The following is a 20,451-nucleotide window of genomic DNA, read 5'->3' as shown; positions in this document are numbered from 1 at the left end:
AGAGTACTGATTGGCTGACTGCCCAGGATTGCTCCTGTGAGGGAGACAGACTGACACGCCCCATCCAGCCTGCACAATGAAAAAGTAACTCACCAGCAGATAAATGCTTATATCTCTGGATATATAGGTCCGAGACACATAAAAATTATATGCACATGATCAGGATTGGGTCCTGAGTAACATATCACATTTTTTCTTTTTTTTTTTTTGCACTATGACAGGTACGCTTTAATTGTTGAGGTGCAATTGTTTGCCCTTTGGATTATTTTGAGTGTTCTAAATATCAGGGCTATAGTGACCCTAATTGACCCCTGTAGGTAGAAAGTGCTACATTTACTGGAGGAACAATGCAAACCTACAAAAATGGATGGGTTTCCCATCAGAACTGTTGCAATGACAAGTTGCTGAGCTAATTAATGTCCTACTGGATGGAGCTGCTGTGCAAAGATATCTGACACTGTGCCTCTGGGACTGAGTTACAATAACAGTCGTAGCCCATGAACAAGAGTGCCACTGGTTCCAGAAAAAGCAAACCCTTATTTTTAATCTCAGACAAACTATTTTCATACAGGTGTTGATTTTGACGAGCTTACTCTCCTAGAGATATGTCCATACTGTTTTATGAAATCATTCCGCATTAATTCCTTGAGCTCATCCAGTGTAACAGGATACTGAAGTGATGCCCATATTGTGAACGTCTTGGTGAAAGATTTTAGCACTCTTGATGATAGATCTCATGAGCTCACACAAACAGGATCATCTTATGATGTTCAATACGTTAAACCTTACATGCACCCAAATGAACAAGAACAGTTTCTTTTTTTCCGGGTTTGGATGAATGCAACTTGGCCTTCTCTTCATGGACAAAGCCAATTAATAAGCCCATGGCCAATATGACACTAGCTTCAGGAGAGAGGCCACATCTGATATTGTTATAAGATGCCAAAAATAATGGTTACAATGTGTTCTTATTGTATAAGAGACTCCCATATGCATGTGAGTACACTGTATTGCATATTAAAGCATTAACCTATTATTGTTGAGCAAAATTGAATATAACTATTATCTTGGGGAAAAAAGTGTGGGGACTAACCCAAGATTTCCACCCAAAGGCTGGTCCTGCAGGACTCCTGCTAATGGAAACAGTATTTCTGTAAATACCATCTGATTTAGCTGGCCTATCTTCTCCAGGGGGCATGGTCTGAAGAAGCACCTTTAATGGTGTAAAATGGCTATAACCAAGCACCATGTTTAACCTCATATTGCTAATGCTGTTTTAATGCACTGAAAATAAAGAGAAACGGCACCAGATGGAAATGTGAGTGCCCCATTCTTTTTTATTGTGGACTCCATTAATATCAATATCTCCTCAGTCCGTTATTAAGAATGCATGACAATGATTTTTTTATGAGTTGAAATGTCAGCAACTGTCCCATTCATTGAAATGAGCCATTCAGGGCCCCTGGCGGTGTTTTCAAATAGAAGCGCTCTGGTGGGGAAAAAGATATATAATCGCTGGGGGGGGGGGGGTATATATCTGGCCCCCACACCGCCTCTATATATCTTGCCCCCCCCACAGCGTATTTATGTATGTTCCCCGCAGCGCATTTATACATGTTCCCCCCGCAGCACATATATATGTTCCTGTTACAGCGCATTTATATATGTTCCCCCCCCCAGCGCATTTATATATGTTCTCCCCACAGGGCATTTATATATGTTCCCTCTCCCCCTCGCAGTGCTATCATAAGCCCCCGGCTGCGCTATGAATGAAAAGTATTCTACAGCAGCGCATCTGGTCCCTGGTTGGACTTGATGGACGTATGTCTTTTTTCAACCATAGTAACTATGTAACTATGGTCGGTGAAATGTGCTGCTGAAAGAATACTTGTCATTCATAGCGCTGCAGCGGCATCTGTATGTAGATGCGCTGCAGGGGTCAGACATATATCCATATGTCCGGCCCCCACAGCGCTTCTTTAATCATATGCCATCGCAACGCTATGAATGAAAAGTATTCTTTCTACAGCACATAGCGCCGGCCAGATGCGCTGCTGTAGAATACTTTTCATTCATAGCGCTGCAATGGCATATGATTATAGAAGCGCTGTGGGGGCCAGACATATGGATATATGTCTGACCCCTGCAGCGCATCTACATACAGATGCCGCTGCAGTGCTATGAATGACAAGTATTATTTCAGCAGCACATTGCGTCGGCCAGATGCGCTGCTGTAGAATACTTTTAATTCATAGCGCTGCCGGGGGCTTATGATAGCGATGCAGGGGGAACATATATAAATGCACTTAGGGGGGAACATATATAAATGCGCTGCGGGGGGGGACATATATAAATGCGCTTCGAGAGGAACATATATAAATGCGCTGCGGGGGAACATATATATGCGCTGTGGGAGGCAAGATATATAGAAGTGCTGTGGGGGCCAGACATATACCCCCCCCAGCGATTCTATATATCTTTCCCCACCGCAGCGCTTCTATTTGAAAATCCCGCATGGAGCCCTGAATGGCTCCTCAGTATTGGCCATTCAGGGCTCCTGGCGGGAAATTTAAAAATGCATGTAAAATACATCGTACATCGCAGGATAGTGGAGCATGCCGCCAGCTCCCCTGTTTAATAACTTCTAATCGCATTGGGTCTCAGAAGTGAGACTTGGTGCGATCAATCCTTCAGCCCCTGTGCTACAACCACTAATGTTGCCTCCCCAGCCACTGGTAGACTCCCACAGCCAGGGAATTACTACTTCCATCATGGAAACAAGTCTGTTCCATGATGGGAGTAGTAGTAGTCCCTCAGCACTGCAGTCTGCTGATGTCACCTCTTCTGAACATGCTCAGAAGTAATAACAGATATTATAAACCAGGTGCAAACGGATTACATAAAGGCTAATCCGCTTGCCATAGAATTCAATGTTAAAAATAATGGCCGTTAATTTACCCGTTTCTTGTGACGGAAGAAAAATTTGTGCATGTGCCTTTTTTTCTTCCGACACAACTAACGTCCGTTATTCATGACGGGTTATAACGGGTCATAACGGATAATCAGATAGACTTGAATGGGATTTTCTAATGGACGTTTAACATGTTTTTAAAGCCTTTTGTAACGGACGTTTATAATGGATCTTTTAACGGATGAATTTTATAGTGTGAAAGGGGCCTAACGGACAAGATTACTGGAGATCCCCTGCACAGAACGGGACAAGGTAAGTGCCGTTGTCATCAGTGTCACCTGCACAACTTGTAGGTACCGACAGGTTAGTGTAGGTGAAAACTGGTGACAGATTTCCTTCAATGTTGAAAAAACAAATCACTGTATCCATAAACTACAATACCAATAGTTTAAGGTTCTGCTGGATTCTGTAATGGAGCCATTACAGATTTGACAGATCCATTTTTAAACAAATTCTGACTTGAGGTGAGTTCCTTCAGGTTTTGATTCTGTTCCTTTCCTCCTATTATAAGATACTGCTGCTGGCTGGGCTAGCAATAAAAAGGGCTAAAGTGCATATTATCACATATATTATCCCTAATTCATATTTTCAGCATTTTCTATTACAGAAAGCTACTGAAAATATTATATTTCTTTACATACATTTTCATACATTTATTACAATTTTTTGCGCCCACAATTTTTATATTGGAATCTGAGTTTAATGCAAATTATGTGTAAAGTCATTGAGGGAGATTTATGAAAACCTGTGTGGTACAACCAATCAGATCAATTCTTTCATATTTAAAGAGGCCTGTGAAAAATGAAAGAAGCAATCTGATTGGTTGCTATAGAAAACTGCACCACTCCTCCCCTAAACAGGTTTTGATAAATCTTCCCCATTGAGTTTAAAATAAGATGCATTTATAGAACGTAAAAGTCTTACCAGATGATTGAAGAGCCACCATCCACATAGTGTCACATATAAATAAAGCTGATGGTAATTAAATTCATCCTTCATGTATTATTAGATACCGCCCTGTGGTATTGCCACACTAACCTGGGCTATGTATCCGATGACAACGCAATAAATCACCATGCTGTTGGTCACTCGAAATATTTCTAGACATAGAAATCTCACCCAGGCAGATAGTTGAGTGTAATAACAACATTTATCCATCCCCATGGCTGTGTATGGTGCCAGCAGTGTTAAAATAAGTATGGAAAGAATGGGCTCTTATTGCAAGTTCTGGACCCAACTGAAGTTCTTCAGCAGCCATGACTGTTATATAAACCAATGCAATGATATAAGTGTGGCTTACTTCCAGTAGATGAGGTAAACATTCTATTAACTGTGTATTTTCTATATACTGATAATACTCCTATATGTTGTCATTAATAACAAACACATCTAAGGACATGAAGATATTTTAATGCAGAAACCCTACAATTAAATACATCTCTCACAGTTTCCCAAACAAGTTAAAGTGACAAGTTGACAGCAACATATACACACACAGAAATGCATTGGCCACACTAAAATGTGTCTGTGCAGAGTATCACCTTTCACTCTGCTGCAGTTGTTCCATCCATGTACAGGCTGTCAGTTTTGAAAAGAGATTCTTCTTTCATCATAAAATTCTCTTGTAAAAAAAAAATGCAAATGTAATTGTTGGGCTAAACCCTGAGAAGTGCCACCTTGCTTGTCATATTTCTGGAGTTTGAACAGTTGTCCATCTAACAGCTGCATTTCTATAAGCTTTAGGCAGGTGGCCCTGGATAGATTCTTGCCACTCACAACAGACTGGATTGAATGTCCACATATGGACTTTTAGTCCATCGACCTCTAGTCCTTTCATTTCTGTCCATAGTCTGCATGTGTGATGTGTGTGTTCTGTCTGTGTAACCACAAAGAGATTATTACAAACACATTGGACTTTTATTCTTCAGGCAGCTTGGATTGGAAAGTACATTTTCACATAGGCATAAAAAATATTCACAACAAAAATAGTCCTTTTTTCCCTTATAAGAAAGCAAGTTATATTAATATATAATTATATCTCTATATATATTTTTGGTGGCACCAATTATTTTGTCGATCACATTTTAAATAAAAATCGGAGTCTTTGAGCAAGGAGGAGTTAAGAATGGCTCCTGCATGGCCGGTCATATGGAGTCCTGTTATCGTCCTCTGGTTGCAGTCGTAGTGCTGGAACACGTGTTCCGTGCCTTGGATTAAGTGATTTGGCTGAGAGTCTTTGAGAAGATCAGCTCAGGAGAGGTCCTCCACAGAAGGTGTAGCGTCGAGCTGTAAACCAAGATCACAAGCTGTTACCACCATACCAAAGCAACTCCATGTCAGCTCAGAATGCCACCAATGCTACACAAGGTGGAGAGGATCTACAGGGGCAACAGGTTTTAAAACCAGTACAGATCCTTGCTTTTATCCTGAGGCTGTAAACCTGGGAATGGAGGAGGCAGAGAAGGAGAGTGAGGAAGAGAAAGGTGGTTGAGATGGGTGGAAAGAATTAAAGGTACAAGATATTTAAAGGAAAGGGTAAAATAATAGTATGGGGGGTGGGGTACTACTGCCTGAGGTAAAAGGTACAGTGATGCAGTAAAAGGTATCTTTAAGGCTATAATCAGACACTGTAAAATCAAAACAAAAAGATGGCTGTAAAAATGGCATAAAAAGCGACATTTAAAAAAAGAAAAATCTGAAAATGTGTTAAATAAAAGTTTATGTAAAAGTGGCCATCATTGAACTCATTGGACCAGATTCACTTGAAACCGACAGACTTCAAATGTGCCAGATTTATCACAGTGTATCAGGCTGATTGGTAAATCTGGTGAATCTGATGAAGAAAAGTTCAGACAAACTTTTTTTTGGATTAAGCATGTGCCAAACTTTGGTGCATCTAAATCAATACCTTTTTTTGGAGCATTTGGTATTTTTTTCAACTTTGGAATAAAAGTTATTTTATTTTAAATTTTTTTAATGATGTGTGCACTACAGTCCATAAACCTTAATATAACACACTATTAGATTTGCAAACAATGGACATTTTTATTTTATTTTATAGTGTGAACAAAACCTAAAATGTTTTTATATTCTGTAAATCAAGTTGAAACTGATATTCTTAAATAAAGTGTAAGATATTTGCATATACTAAAAAAGTTTTCAGTTAAATAAATTAGGGGAAAAAAAATAGTTTTCAGATTTCCATGCAATCTCTGTTCATGAATGTTTTACCGTGTGTTACGGTGTTAAATATCAGACTACACCTGTGTCCTTTTTACCCCTCTTTGTGCCCATTCCACACTAGTTCTATTTAGCTTCACATTTCCTCTCTTATAACGTCAATAATATATATATATATATATATATATATATATATATATATATATATGATCTGCTTCTGGTTCTAATGTATCACTCATGCCTGAGTTTTTTACCTGCTTATGGAATTAACAAATCTCAGATATTACAGTTTTAATGTGATTATAGGGCTCAGTTCTCAAGCATAAAATGGTCATCAAAACATTTTTCTAGCATTTACCAACCTTAATCTTCATCTCAGCAATTTAATTGGTTACCTTTAACCTCTTGTCATCTATCAATGCCCTCATTATGTAATGTTTGCCTTTTATTAATGACCTTGTGACCATCTTGTGAAACTTGTAATATTATCTTGTAATATTATGATGAAATTACGAAACAATCTTGTAATATGAAATTTCATCACAAACATTTGCACATTTTGCTTGCCTATCAATCTCTCTTTCAATGTTACTTAATGATATTAATAATGTTATAACACAACAGTCGAAAATTAATATGGACAGGCAAGATTCCGAGCATACAATGACTTGTATTCGGGAGTAAATTTATAGTAGATATTCTCAGATTCCTAAAGAGGACTCAAAAGCATTTTATTGTACTTTGGTCACAAAGAGTTGACACTGCTTGTGTTTTCTATAAACAAGTCTGCAAAGATCAGTCTGTTAAGGGATTCCTTTCGGTTGTAGGCACATAACAACATACAAAGTCTGAACTGATCAATTATCCAAATCCTGACTCAAAGAACCTGAAACAATATCTCTCACAATCAAGGAAACAGAACCCTAAACAAAAGGCAACTGAGACAAATGTGCAGGGCAGGAATGTAATGCATGGATGGCATGAATGGTTAACCATCGGCAGTGCAAACACTGAAACACAATTCAGAAGAGCGGAAAGTGAGAACTCCGCTAACCACCGCAAGATATATTAGATGGGTGTCAACAAGTAGACTTTGTTCTCTGCTGCTTTATGCAGTTCAGGTTTTGAGTGTTGTATCAGGATGTTGTCTCCAAGTTGCCTCCATATATAGGGTCATTTCTTCCTATGCAATTGGGCTTGCGATAGGTATAATATATTTCGCTCCCTAATGAAGTTGTGTATTGTACAGAATGTTTACTACACTGAATAATAATTCAGCTTTTAATAGTAATATTAAATACTAAGAGGTCTACTACTTAATATAGATTATGTTAATATAGATTATTAATTATTTTTACTATTCACTATTATAAAAAAAATAAGTATTTGAAAAATATTTTACTTACACTGGATACCTATGTTTGTAAAATCTAGATAATGGGGGTATATTCACACATACATTCTGGCCAAAGTATGGACCAAAAAACTATCATTTCTGCTACTGCCAGACAGAGTTGAATCAGTGAAGACCCAGGATTTTCACTGATTTGGTGTAAGTAGAACATTTAAGAAATCCAGATCCAGAGTCACCTATTCTACATAAGCACCAGTGGTGAGTTTTGATTAACTAGCCTTAACATCAATGGGAAGATGATGGCTGGTTAGAAATTAGGATAAGAAATGAATTTCTGTGTTGTTTAGCAGAGGGCACAGAGTTAATGTTCAATTTCATGCAACTTCCCGTCTCTTTGCCATTGGCTTTTTCCAAATTCAGTTTAATTTAATCCATTAAAAACAAAGTGCACAAAACAAAACATGAGCTAAAGGAAACACCAACATGTTTTGGTTTATCAAAAAACCTTAACTCCTTAAGGATTTAGGACGTATGAGTATGTCCTAAGTCCGGTCCCTGTCTATAAGCGGGGTCCCAGCGGGACCCCGCGTCATAGCAGGATGGTCCCGGTGCTTATGCACAGCCGGGCCCCACGGCTAATAGCGCACGGCCGCGATTGTTCAGCCACGCGCTATTAACCCTTCCGATGCGGCGCTCAAAGCTGAGCGCCGTATCGAAAGTGAAAGTAAATGCTCCCCGCGATAAAATCGTGATGCCCCGTTCAGCTACCCGGAGAGTAGAAGGTCCCTACCTTCTTCCGTCGGCGTCCCGGATCTGATTGATTGCTCCATGCCTGAGTTACAGGCTGGAGCAATCAACCGCCGATTACACAGCATGTTGCCATGCTACGGCAAGGCAACAATCTGTGTATGCAATCAGCCATTGCAAGCTCATAGGTCCCTATAGGAGCTATGAGCTCGCAAAAAAAGTGTTAAAAAAAAGTTAATCCTTTCAGGTATTCCCTTCTGAATTAAAAGTTTAGATCACCCGGCATTTCCTAGTAACAAAATAAAACAGTGTAAATAAAAATAAACATACGTGGTATCGCCGCGTGCGGAAATGCCGGAATTATAAAAATATTATGCTTTGAAAACCGCACGTTCAATGGCGTACGCGTAAAAAAATTCCAAAGTCCAAAATACAAAGTGATCAAGAAGTCTGATCAGAACAAAAATGGTACCGCTAAAAACTTAAGATCACGGCGCAAAAAATGAGCCCTCCTATCGCCTTGAACACAGAAAAATAAAAAAGTTATAAGGCTCAGAAAATGACAATTTTAAACATATAAATTTTCCTGCATGTATTTATGATTTTTTTCTTAAGGAGTACAAAATCAAATCTATACAAGTAGGGTATCATTTTAACCGTGTGGACCTACAGAATAAAGATAAGGTGTCATTTTTACCGAAAAATGTACTGCGTAGAAACAGAAGCCCCCAAAATTTACAAAATGGCATTTTTTCTTCAAGTTTGTCGCACAATGAATTTTTTTTCCGTTTCGACGTGCATTTTTCGGTAAAATGACTAATGTCCCTGTAAAGTAGAATTGGTGGTGCAAAAATAAGCCATAATACAGATTTTTTTAGGTGCAAAATTGAAAAGGTTATGATTTTTTAAAGGCAAGGAGGAAAAAATGAAAATGCAAAAACGTGAAATTGCTCAGTCCTTAAGTGGTTAAAGGGGTACTCCCGTGGAAAGCTTTTTTTTTTTTAATCAACTGGTGCCAGAAAGTTAAACAGATTTGTAAATGACTTCTATTAAAAAAATGTAATCCTTCCAATACATTTTATGGGCTGTATACTATAGAGGAAATGCTTTTCTTTTTTGATTTCTCTGATGTCACGACCACAGTGCTCTCTGCTGACCTCTGCTGTCCATTTTAGGAACTTTCCAGAGTAGCATATGTTTGCTATGGAGATTTTCTAGTGCTCTGGACAGTTCCAAAAATGGACAGCAGAGGTCAGCCGAGAGCACTGTCGTCGTGACATCAGAGAAATCCAAAAAGAAAAGCATTTCTTCTGTAGTATATAGCCCCTAAAAAGTACTGGATGGATCAAGATTTTTTAATAGAAGTAATTTACAAATCTGTTTAACTTTCTGGCACCAGTTGATTTAAAAAAAAAAAAAGTTTTCGACGGGAGTACCCCTTTAATCATAGCTATGATTAAGGTTTTATGATAAACCGAAACGCATTGGCATTTCATTTACCTTTTACATTTTTTTGTGCACTATGTTTTAATGGACTGAAATAAAGTTTAGATTTTTCGGGGAGCTGGAACAACCCTGTTTTTACATGCCACTGGGATACTCACTGATCAAAATAGCAGTGACTGATCCAAGAATGAATGTGTACGGGCAGCACTCCATTCATTGTCTAGGGAAGCATCGAACAATGTGGAGTGCTCAACTCAGAAATGTTCAGTACTCCCATAGAACATATATTTAAAATGCTGGCTTTGCATGCGCAATGGGGGAGATTTATTAAAGCCTGTGCAGAGGAAAACTTGCCCAGTTGCCCATAACAACCAATCAGCCTACTTCTTTCATTTTCATGAAGGCCTGTGAAAAATGAAAGAAGCGATCTGATTGGTTGCTAGGGGCAACTGGACAACTTTTCCTCTACACAGGTTTTGATAAATCTCCCCACATGTGTTCCATCCATTTCAGGGACAATTTTGTCCCTGTTCTCATGATCAGTGTGGATCCTAGTGGTCGTACTCTCACCAATCAGCTTTTTATCCCCTTATCCTGGGTTGTTATCCACCTTAAATCTGAATCTTAAATGGTAGTGAATAAATGCCAACTCGGCTTACCTGCATCAACATTGAGGCTAAGGCTTTGTCCCATGTCTCCTGTTGGTCCTGCATATGGACCAGGGCTTGTCCATGCCGATGCAGATGGCTCTCCCTTGCTCAAGTCGCATTGTGTGGCACCAGGTGCTGTTCCTGCTGGTGTGATCCTGTGAGGTCTGACTGATGCCGGGACAAGAAGCGAACTGTAGCGGGGATCAAAGTGTGTACTGTAGACCTCATGCATGCCAGCACGTGGATAGCTGGAACCCTGACTGTTTATAGCACCCCCAATAGAATATGGGTGGTGATGGTGGTGGTGTGCATGGTGCCAGGGCTCAGGTGGTCCCTGGTGTAGATGGCTATGAAGAGAAGCAGAGGAATAAGGGTCTGCGCCAAAAGGGATTTCTGTATGAGGACCACTTAGAGGACTGGCTAGGCTGCTGCCCAGTGTTGGTGGAGCTGGAGTTGGCTGATAGCTGCTGTTCCAGAAGGATAGAGGAAAGCTTCGTTGACTCATTGGGAAAGATGGGTCTGTTGAATAACAAAAAAGATCAATTTGTGATATCACATTATTTCTGCATAGTAAATCAAGATGTAAATACTAATACAAGAACACAACAGATATTTATGGTTTTACATAACATTTCAGGGGTATTACTGCATTATTTATCTTACACATATAAGAGAAAAACAATGCACTGCTGTAAATTGCTTGAGCTAAAAGACAAAATGTTCACTGCTACATCTCTACATTGTAGGCTCTGATCACACTTTGTTTATTAACTATGTATAGAGTAGAGTCAGCATACTTATTGTATACTATTTTTGCTGTAAATAAAGAAGTGAAGATTGCCTTTCTTATTATATACAGAGTGTAGTATATGTTTTATAATGGTGTTCTATGGGTGATATAAGTGATTGCATTCCTATAAAGTGACGTGTTTCAGCCTTATATCAGCGATATTGGTCTTCAAATATTCCCAAAGAAAAACTCCAACAGAAAGCAGAAACAAAGAAAGCATGTAAATGTATTATAAAAATGTACTGTATCCATCAAAGTACATTGACAACACAAAATGTAGGCTGGAGGTGAAAGTTAAAAAAAATACATTTTTCCGTTAGAAAAATCTGTTGTGAAATCTAAGACATGTCTGCACTGGATCTGAAGCTTGTATGGGATTTAGCTGCAGTTCTGGTTGTGAGTTAGGCCCATTCAATCTACATCTAGGCAGTTCGATACAGTACCCACTAGGATTCTAAGTAAAAAAAAAAAAGTAACATTTTAGAAAATCCAATAGGCAATATAAAGGTATTTATATACTTATGTGGCACTGCTACTTAGGCACCATAGTATATAATCATTTTGTAGTGTATGGTGGCAGTATATGAAAGTGTTGTCTGGCCAATGTATTGTGATTTAGAACACTTTCATGAATCATGTTTATTGCATTTATAGCAGTTATATTTAGATGCAGTTTAGTATAGTAATTTGTACACTGTATGACATTACATCACAATGGAGTCCTAACAGATGGTACCACAAAGGGCACTAACCAATGTGTGGCTAGCACAGGCCCAAGTACATGGTCAATGGTTGGTAAGTAGCATATCTTACATTTTTCTTAGGACCACTTTCATATGCGGTATTTCAGTCAGTATATGACATTTAGTCAAAAACTATGAGTGGAACAAACCAAGAGAAAACAAAAATGGAAACATTTGTACCTTTTCTGCGATTAGGACACATTTCTGATTTTGTCTTACAAAAACTGCTGTAAAACACTGACTGTAAGACTGACCAACAAGACTCCATAATAAAGAATTACAAAACAACCAGTTTTTAACATTCTAGTTAAGGCTCTGCTCATGCATTTGGAAGCTCTGTTGCAGACACAAACAATGAAGTTGGACGCTCTGTGTCACCACAAACAGTGATGGGTCCCGACGGATCCCATTAACTTTAATGGGGATCATTTTGTTTTCCGTCTGGTGTCCATAGTTTTGCAGTATTTAGAAAAAAATACTGCTTGCACTTAGCCTAAACAGGAACATGAACAAAACTATAAATAAAAGAAACCTTCCAGTCACTTTCCATAAAATGTTAGGGGCTCAACAACTGGTGCCAGAAAGTTAAACAGATTAGTAAATGACTTCTATTAAAAAATCTTAATCCTTCCAGTACTTATTAGCTGCTGGATACTACAGAGGAAATGATTTTCTTTTTTGGAACACAGAGCTTCTCTGCTGACATCACGAGCACAGTGCTCTCATGCAGCATATGTTTGCTATGGGGATTTTCTTCTACTCTGGACAGTTCTTAAAATGGACCGAGAAGTCAGCAGAGAGAACTGTGGTCATGATGTCAGCAGAGAGCTCTGTGTTTCAAAAAGAAAAGAATTTCCTCTGTAGTATTCAGCAGCTAATAAGTACTAGAAGGATTAAGATTTTTTTTATAGAAATTATTTACAAATCTATTTATAACTTTCTGGCACCAGTTGATTAAAAAAAAAAAAAGTTTTCCACCGGAGTACCGGTTTAAGCTGTAGCCAAAAACTGTTTCCAAAGGCCATGCTAATGCCTAATATTAGACACCAGCAAAGCCTCCCCTATAAAGTGAGAGATCAGAGACTATTGACATCATAAACCAACATCTGCCATATCAAATCACTTTGCAGTAATGGGTCAGTGCTGTGTTAGGAAAGTATAGAATTTTTATGTTTTATGCATGTGAATACATTTTACAAAACTAAAGTGATTTGCCGTAACTGATCTGCTCCACTTGCCAGAGCAGTTTCTGCTGCATCACAACTACAACATAATATGTCTCCAAGTTAGAGAAACCTACTATCCAAAAGTTTAATCACAGTATAATGTAAATGTTACAATCCCACATCCTCTCCGAAACCTCCTTGCTTTCCATGAGGGCATAAAGGAAGAATACAGACATTCTAGTTAAAAAAAACAGAGACTGAAAACCTACATGGACTTCATAGTTATTACAGCTAAAAGGGTGCACAAAAAGATACAGTCTAGGCCAGTATTTTTCAACCAGTGCGCCTCCACTTGTGGCAAAACTACAGCTTCCAGCATGGCTAGACGGTCAGAAGCGGGGAAACACTTATCTAGGCATTTCCCCTAAATTATCCTGACTGATAGTTTGTTCCAATGTATAAAATATATCACAATGGAATGAAGACTGTGCCTAGACTGCAAACTCTAAGGAAACCTATCATGTTAAAAATGCAGTTCAATCTGTAGGCAACATGTTATAGAACAGGAAGGGCTAAACAGATTAATATATAGTTGTATTGGAAAATATTTACTATAACTTGTTATGTATTTAAGTAAACCTTTGCTCATTCAGGGCTAAGTAGTCAAGTGGGAGGTCCTATTTAGTGACTGACAGCTATCTATATGCACACAGATAGCTGCTGATCACTAATTATGACTTGACTACTTAGCCCAGATAAAGCAAATATTTACATAATGCCTGAATATTGGACTGCATGTTCAAAGTGACAGGTTCCCTTTAAACTGTGAGAAGAATTAACCCCTTAAGGACTTAAAGGGGTACTACCGTGGAAAACTTTTTTTTTTTAAATCAACTGGTGCCAGAAAGTTAAACAGATTTGTAAATCACATCTATTAAAAAATCTTAATCCTTCCAGTACTTTTTAGGGGCTGTTTACTAAAGAGAAATCCAAAAAAGAAATGCATTTCCTGTGATGTCGTGACCACAGTGCTCTCTGCTGACCTCTGCTGTCCATTTTAGGAACTGGAGAAAATCCCCATAGCAAACATATGCTTCTCTGGACAGTTCTTAAAATGGACAGCAGAGGTCAACAGAGAGCATTGTGGTCAGGACATCACAGGAAATGCATTTCTTTTTGGATTTCTCTTTAGTACACAGCCCCTAAAAAGTACTGGAAGGATTAAGATTTTTTAATAGAAGTGATTTACAAATCTGTTTAACTTTCTGGCACCAGTTGATTTAAAAAAAAGAGTTTTCAATGGTAGTACCCCTTTAAGGACTCAAACAGTTTTATTTTTACGTTTTCGTTTTTTCCTCCTTGCTTTCAAAAAATCACAACTCTTTTATATTTTTATCCACAGACATGTATGAGGGCTTGTTTTTTGCGCGACCAGTTGTCCATAGTAATGCCATCATTCAATTTACCTTAAAATGTATGCCACATCAAAAAAATACTATTTGTGTGGGGAAATTAAAAAGAAAACCGCAATTTTGCAAATTTTGGAAGGTTTTGTCTTCACGTTGTCCAATTTACAGTAAAAATTACATGTGTTGTTTATTCTTTGGGTCAATATGATTAAAATGATACCCATGATAACATACTTTTCTATTATTGTTGTGCTTAAAAAAAAATCGCAAACTTTTTAACCAAATTAATACGTTTAAAATCCCTCTATTTTGAAGACCAATAACTTTTTCATTTTTCTGTATAAGCGGCGGTATGATGGCAAATTTTTTGCACCATGATCTGTACTTTTTATTGATACCATACTTGCTTATAGAAAACTTTTAATACATTTTTTTCTGAAATTTTTTGGGAATAAAATTTTATAAAAAAGCAGGAATTTTGGACTTTTTTTTTTTTACGTCCACGCCATTCCCTGTACGGTATCAATAACTTTATATTTAAATAGTTCAGGTATTTACACATGCGGCAATACCAAATATGTTTATTAAATTTTTTTTTTACACTTTTTGGGGGTGAAATGGTGAAAATTGGACATTTCAAATTTTTATTGCGGGAGGGGGTTTTTCAAATATTTTTACTTTTTTTAAAACTTTTTTACTTTTATTTTTACACTTTAATAGTCCCCATATGGGACAATTAATAGCAATCATTCGATTGCTAATACCGTTCAGTGCTATGCATAGGGCATAGCAATGATCAGTGTTTTCGGTCATCTTCTGCTTTGGTCTGCTCAATCTGGTCTGCTCGAGGCAGGTGAGGGGACCTCCGTCTGCCGTTCTGGATGATAGGATCTCCGCGGCAGCGCTACAGGCGATTCGATCATCCATTTTAGTGACCGCAGCACTGCAGATGATGCTGCAGATGCTGCTGCAGATGCCATGATCTGTATTGATCACGGCATCTGAGGAATTAATGGCGGACATCCATGTGCTTTCGGATGTTGGCCATTACCTGCGGGTCCCTGGCTGCTATCAGCAGCTGGGACCTGCCGCACATGACCCGAGCAGCGCTCCGATGCTCGCGGTCATGTATAGGACTTAAATGTACATCCTGGTGAGTTAAGTACCACCGCACCAGGACGTATACATTTACATCTTGCGTCATTAAGGGGTTAAAGGGGAACTCTGGTGGAAACAAGTGGAAAATAAATGTTTTCAAATCAGATAATGCCAGAAAGTTAAACAGATCCTTAAATTACTTCTATTAAAAAATCTCAACCCTTCCAGTACTTATCAGCTGCTGTATACTACAGAGAAAATTGTGCAGTTCTTTCCAGTCTGACCACAGTGCTCTCTGCTGACACCTCTGTCCATTCTGCTTAGAAGCAACTCCCCATAGAAAACCTCTCCTGCTCTGGACAGTTCCCGACACGGACAGAGGTGTCAGCAGAGAGCACTGTTGTCAGACTGGAAAGAACTTAATACATTTCTTTGTAGTATATCTGTAGTATATACTACAGCTGATAAGTACTGGAAGGGTTAACCTTTTTAAATAGAAGTAATACAAATCTGTTTAACTTTCTGGAGCCAGTTGATTTGAAAAAAAAAAAAAAAAGTTCCCCTTTAAGTTCCCCTTTAAGTCTGAAGTAGTTTTGAACTTCTCAATGTAAATAAATAGTACTGAATATTGTAAATAATTAATAAACTCTGTATGTGATGTTGCACACTTTTCATTATTCAATAAATCAATTGTATAAATGTCAAACTAGGAAATGCCCTTTAAATATGCACCTAGAGATCATCACAGAGACAACGCGGCATGGTTTACATGATTTTAGATTCAACATACCTCTCTTAACATATCTTTTGTTTAACATTGGACTGCAGGTAAAACTACTCTCACATTTACATTGTACTTATAGAATGCAGTCTGAAAGTTACATGAAAAATGTAGAATGCAGACATATTGATCCATAAGGTTTACAGTAACTGTTTCCTAGCATCACGTTAAACAATTTAGAGATAGAATTTAAAATCGTGTGTAGTATCACAGATAGGATATGGTCACATGACGCAGATTTGTTATAGAAATGTCGTGTCCCATAGAAGTGAATGAAGTTGTTTCTGTAGCACACTGGATTTTTAGACTAAAAGAATTTCAGCTACTAATTTGCAGCATGTGAATATAGCCATAAAAGCTACTGTTCATACAGTCTTAAGGTAGTGCCAAATTCCATTGATGTGAACTTCCTTCATAGGGGCTGAGTTATTGCCATTGTAAGAGGGTGAACTGAAAATGAAGCGCATGTTCCTGACACCAATGTGATATACATCCTTAGATACTGTGTGTGGCTCACTGGTAAGTGTCACAAGAAGAAGCAAACTGCCCGTTCATTAGCAGCGATCCAGCCCTTATAAATGCCATAATGCTATAATGTTAGGAAAGCTCGGCCACACAATACCCTGGATTCTAGTGGATTTAGAAAAAAGCCCCTCATATGCCAGCTTCCGAGGGTCACGTTCCCCAAGTGCTTTACTACATAGCCCAGAAAATGCCTTGGCGCATAGTTTTGAAAAGCATCATTCTGCCAACATACTTTGGCACTGTAAGATATATTTTTCAATAAGTAGTGTGGTTGAAGTCAATAGAGCTTTGACTTTTGCAGTGCTAGCTGATGCATCAAAAAGACGATTAAAAATTGTCAGAAATTTTGCCGCAGTGACTAAAATTTTTGCGCAATCTCACTCCAGATCACACTTTCAAACTGCATTTGCACCTTGATAATTTTGGGGGAAGTACACATGATGTACACATAGGAAGACCGCTGGAGAAATAACTCGTATAACACATTCACTGATAAATATCCCCCCGTAGACGACAAGAAGAAGAATTAGAACAGAGTTTATAAATGTGCCCCATTATATCGTGAATGAAGACTTGGTACACAGTTTACGGTGAACACATCAATGTGAATTTTATTAAGCAATCCAAAAATGGTAACGTTTCGGTCCAAACGGGGACCTTCCTCAGACCGGTTTGCTGCGGAGGATAGGTGTGAATATAGAGAAACGTCTCTCAGCCGTGTAGCCGGTATACGGAAATGCGACCTATGGTCGCATTTCTGTATACCGGCTACACGGCTGAGAGACGTTTCTCTGTATTCATACCTATCCTCCGCAGCAAACCTATGGTCACATTTCCGTATACCGGCTACACGGCTGAGAGCCGTTTCTCTATATTCACACCTATCCTCCGCAGCAAACCTATGGTCGCATTTCTGTACACCGGCTACACGAATGAGAGACGTTTCTCTGTATTCATAACTATCCTCCGCAGCAAACCTATGGCCGCATTTCCGAATATCGGCTACACGGCTGATAGCCGTTTCTTTATATTCACACCTATCCTCCGCAGCAAACCTATGGTCGCATTTCCGTATACCGGCTACACAGCTGAGAGCCGTTTCTCTATATTCACACCTATCCTCCGCAGCAAACCTATGGCCGCATTTCCGTATACCGGCTACACGGCTGAGAGCCGTTTCTCTATATTCACACCAATCCTCCGCAGCAAACCTATGGTCGCATTTCCGTATACCGGCTACATGGCTGAGAGCCGTTTCTCTATATTCACACCTATCCTCCGCAGCAAACCTATGGTCGCATTTCCGTATATCGGCTACATGGCTGAGAGCTGTTTCTTTATATTCACACCTATCCTCCGCAGCAAACCTATGGTCGCATTTCCATATATCGGCTACAGGGCTGAGAGCCATTTCTCTATATTCACACCTATCCTCCGCAGCAAACCTATGGTCGCATTTCCGTATACCGGCTTCACGGCTGAGAGACGTTTCTCTAGATTCACACCTATCCTCCGCAGCAAACCTATGGTCGCATTTCCGTATACCGGCTTCACGGCTGAGAGACGTTTCTCTAGATTCACACCTATCCTCCGCAGCAAACCTATGGTCGCATTTCCGTATACTGGCTACACGGCTGAGAGCCGTTTCTCTATATTCACACCTATCCTCCGCAGCAAACCTATGGTCGCATTTCCGTATACCGGCTACACGGCTGAGAGCCGTTTCTCTATATTCACACCTATCCTCCGCAGCAATCTGGTCTGAGGAAGGTCCTTATTTGGACCGAAACGTTACCATTTTTAGATTGCTCGATAAAATTCACATTAATGTGTTCACCGTAAACTGTGTACCAAATCTTCATTCATGATATAATAAGGATTGGGACTCCTACTCGGGAACACTTCTTCACTCAGAGAGTGACAAGATTCTATCTACAATTGTGCCCCATTATATTTCAGTAGTGCACAATGTCATAATGTGTACATTTATTATGTGAATATTCTAGCATACAGCCACAAATGTGCATAAAGAGGAAAATGTGAAATGCAGATATAACAAAACTGTCTTTGACAACTCTAAAAGGGCTGAGCTGACAAATCATAACAGTGAAATTGTCCACTTCTCCACTTTTTAGCCTATTATAAGACACATCTTTTCATGATACATGCAATTGATAAGCCGTACGTTTCCATTACCCCTTGAGACAACTGGCAAAAAAATACTTCTGGTGGCTTATTGTTTCATAGTTACAAGTTCTACTTGTTCCAGTGCGAATGATCAGAGAAATCCTTGCTCATTCAAAGTCACAGCGTTGATAGACTATCTTGAGAGGTACTAACCACAAAAATGAGGTTACGGCATTTAACCAACTGTCTGAAACTAGAGAACTACATATATCAATGCTAAAACACCTCTCCAGTAGCCACAGTCTTCATATAGAACTACATATGCAATGCTGGGACACCTCGCCCGATAGTCACAGACTTCATATAGAACTACATATGCAATGCTGGGACACCTCTCCCGATAGTCACAGACTTCATATAGAACTACATATGCAATGCTGGGACACCTCCCCGATAGTCACAGACTTCATATAGAACTACATATGCAATGCTGGGACACCTCTCCCGATAGTCACAGACTTCATATAGAACTACATATGCAATGCTGGGACACCTCCCCGATAGTCACAGACTTCATATAGAACTACATATATCAATGCTAAAACACCTCTCCAGTAGCCACAGTCTTCATATAGAACTACATATGCAATGCTGGGACACCTCCCCGATAGTCACAGACTTCATATAGAACTACATATATCAATGCTAAAACACCTCTCCAGTAGCCACAGTCTTCATATAGAACTACATATGCAATGCTGGGACACCTCCCCGATAGTCACAGACTTCATATAGAACTACATATGCAATGCTGGGACACCTCCTCGATAGTCACAGACTTCATATAGAACTGCATATGCAATGCTGGGACACCTCCCCGATAGTCAGAGACTTCATATAGAACTACATATGCAATGCTGGGACACCTCCCCGATAGTCACAGACTTCATATAGAACTACATATGCAATGCTGGGACACCTCTCCCGATAGTCACAGACTTCATATAGAACTACATATGCAATGCTGGGACACCTCCCCGATAGTCACAGACTTCATATAGAACTACATATGCAATGCTGGGACACCTCCCCGATAGTCATAGACTTCATATAGAACTGCATATGCAATGCTGGGACACCTCCTCGATAGTCACAGACTTCATTTAGAACTACACATGCAATGCTGGGACACCTCCCCGATAGTCACAGACTTCATATAGAACTACATATGCAATGCTGGGACACCTCCCCGATAGTCACAGACTTCATATAGAACTACATATGCAATGCTGGGACACCTCCCCGATAGTCACAGACTTCATATAGAACTGCATATGCAATGCTGGGACACCTCCCCGATAGTCACAGACTTCATATAGAACTACATATGCAATGCTGGGACACCTCCCCGATAGTCCCAAACCGTTATACCAGAACTACATGTTCCCTCTGCCTCTCCAAATA

The 20,451-nt window shown here is 39.2% G+C and overlaps 1 protein-coding gene across 3 annotated transcripts in view; it reads right to left on the bottom strand.

The window, feature by feature from the left end:
* Positions 1 to 4,404: 4,404 nt before the first annotated feature.
* VGLL2 (vestigial like family member 2) overlaps positions 4,405 to 20,451 on the bottom strand; it is a 24,873-nt gene continuing 8,826 nt past the window's right edge. Inside the window, exons 3-4 of one of the 3 annotated variants that reach the window (XM_056563293.1) lie at positions 10,358 to 10,867; positions 4,405 to 5,257 (exon numbers count right to left, since the gene is read on the bottom strand). In XM_056563293.1, the coding sequence (XP_056419268.1) occupies positions 5,217 to 5,257; positions 10,358 to 10,867 (551 nt within the window). In that variant the 3' untranslated portion in view covers positions 4,405 to 5,216. The other 2 variants (XM_056563294.1, XM_056563292.1) reach the window with 2 other exon arrangements.

The sequence above is a fragment of the Hyla sarda genome, chromosome 3, assembly GCF_029499605.1.
Source record: "Hyla sarda isolate aHylSar1 chromosome 3, aHylSar1.hap1, whole genome shotgun sequence".
Taxonomy (NCBI): Eukaryota; Metazoa; Chordata; class Amphibia; order Anura; family Hylidae; genus Hyla; species Hyla sarda.
The sequence above is the reverse complement of the archived record's forward strand: the minus strand, read 5'-3'. Positions and strand labels throughout refer to the sequence as shown.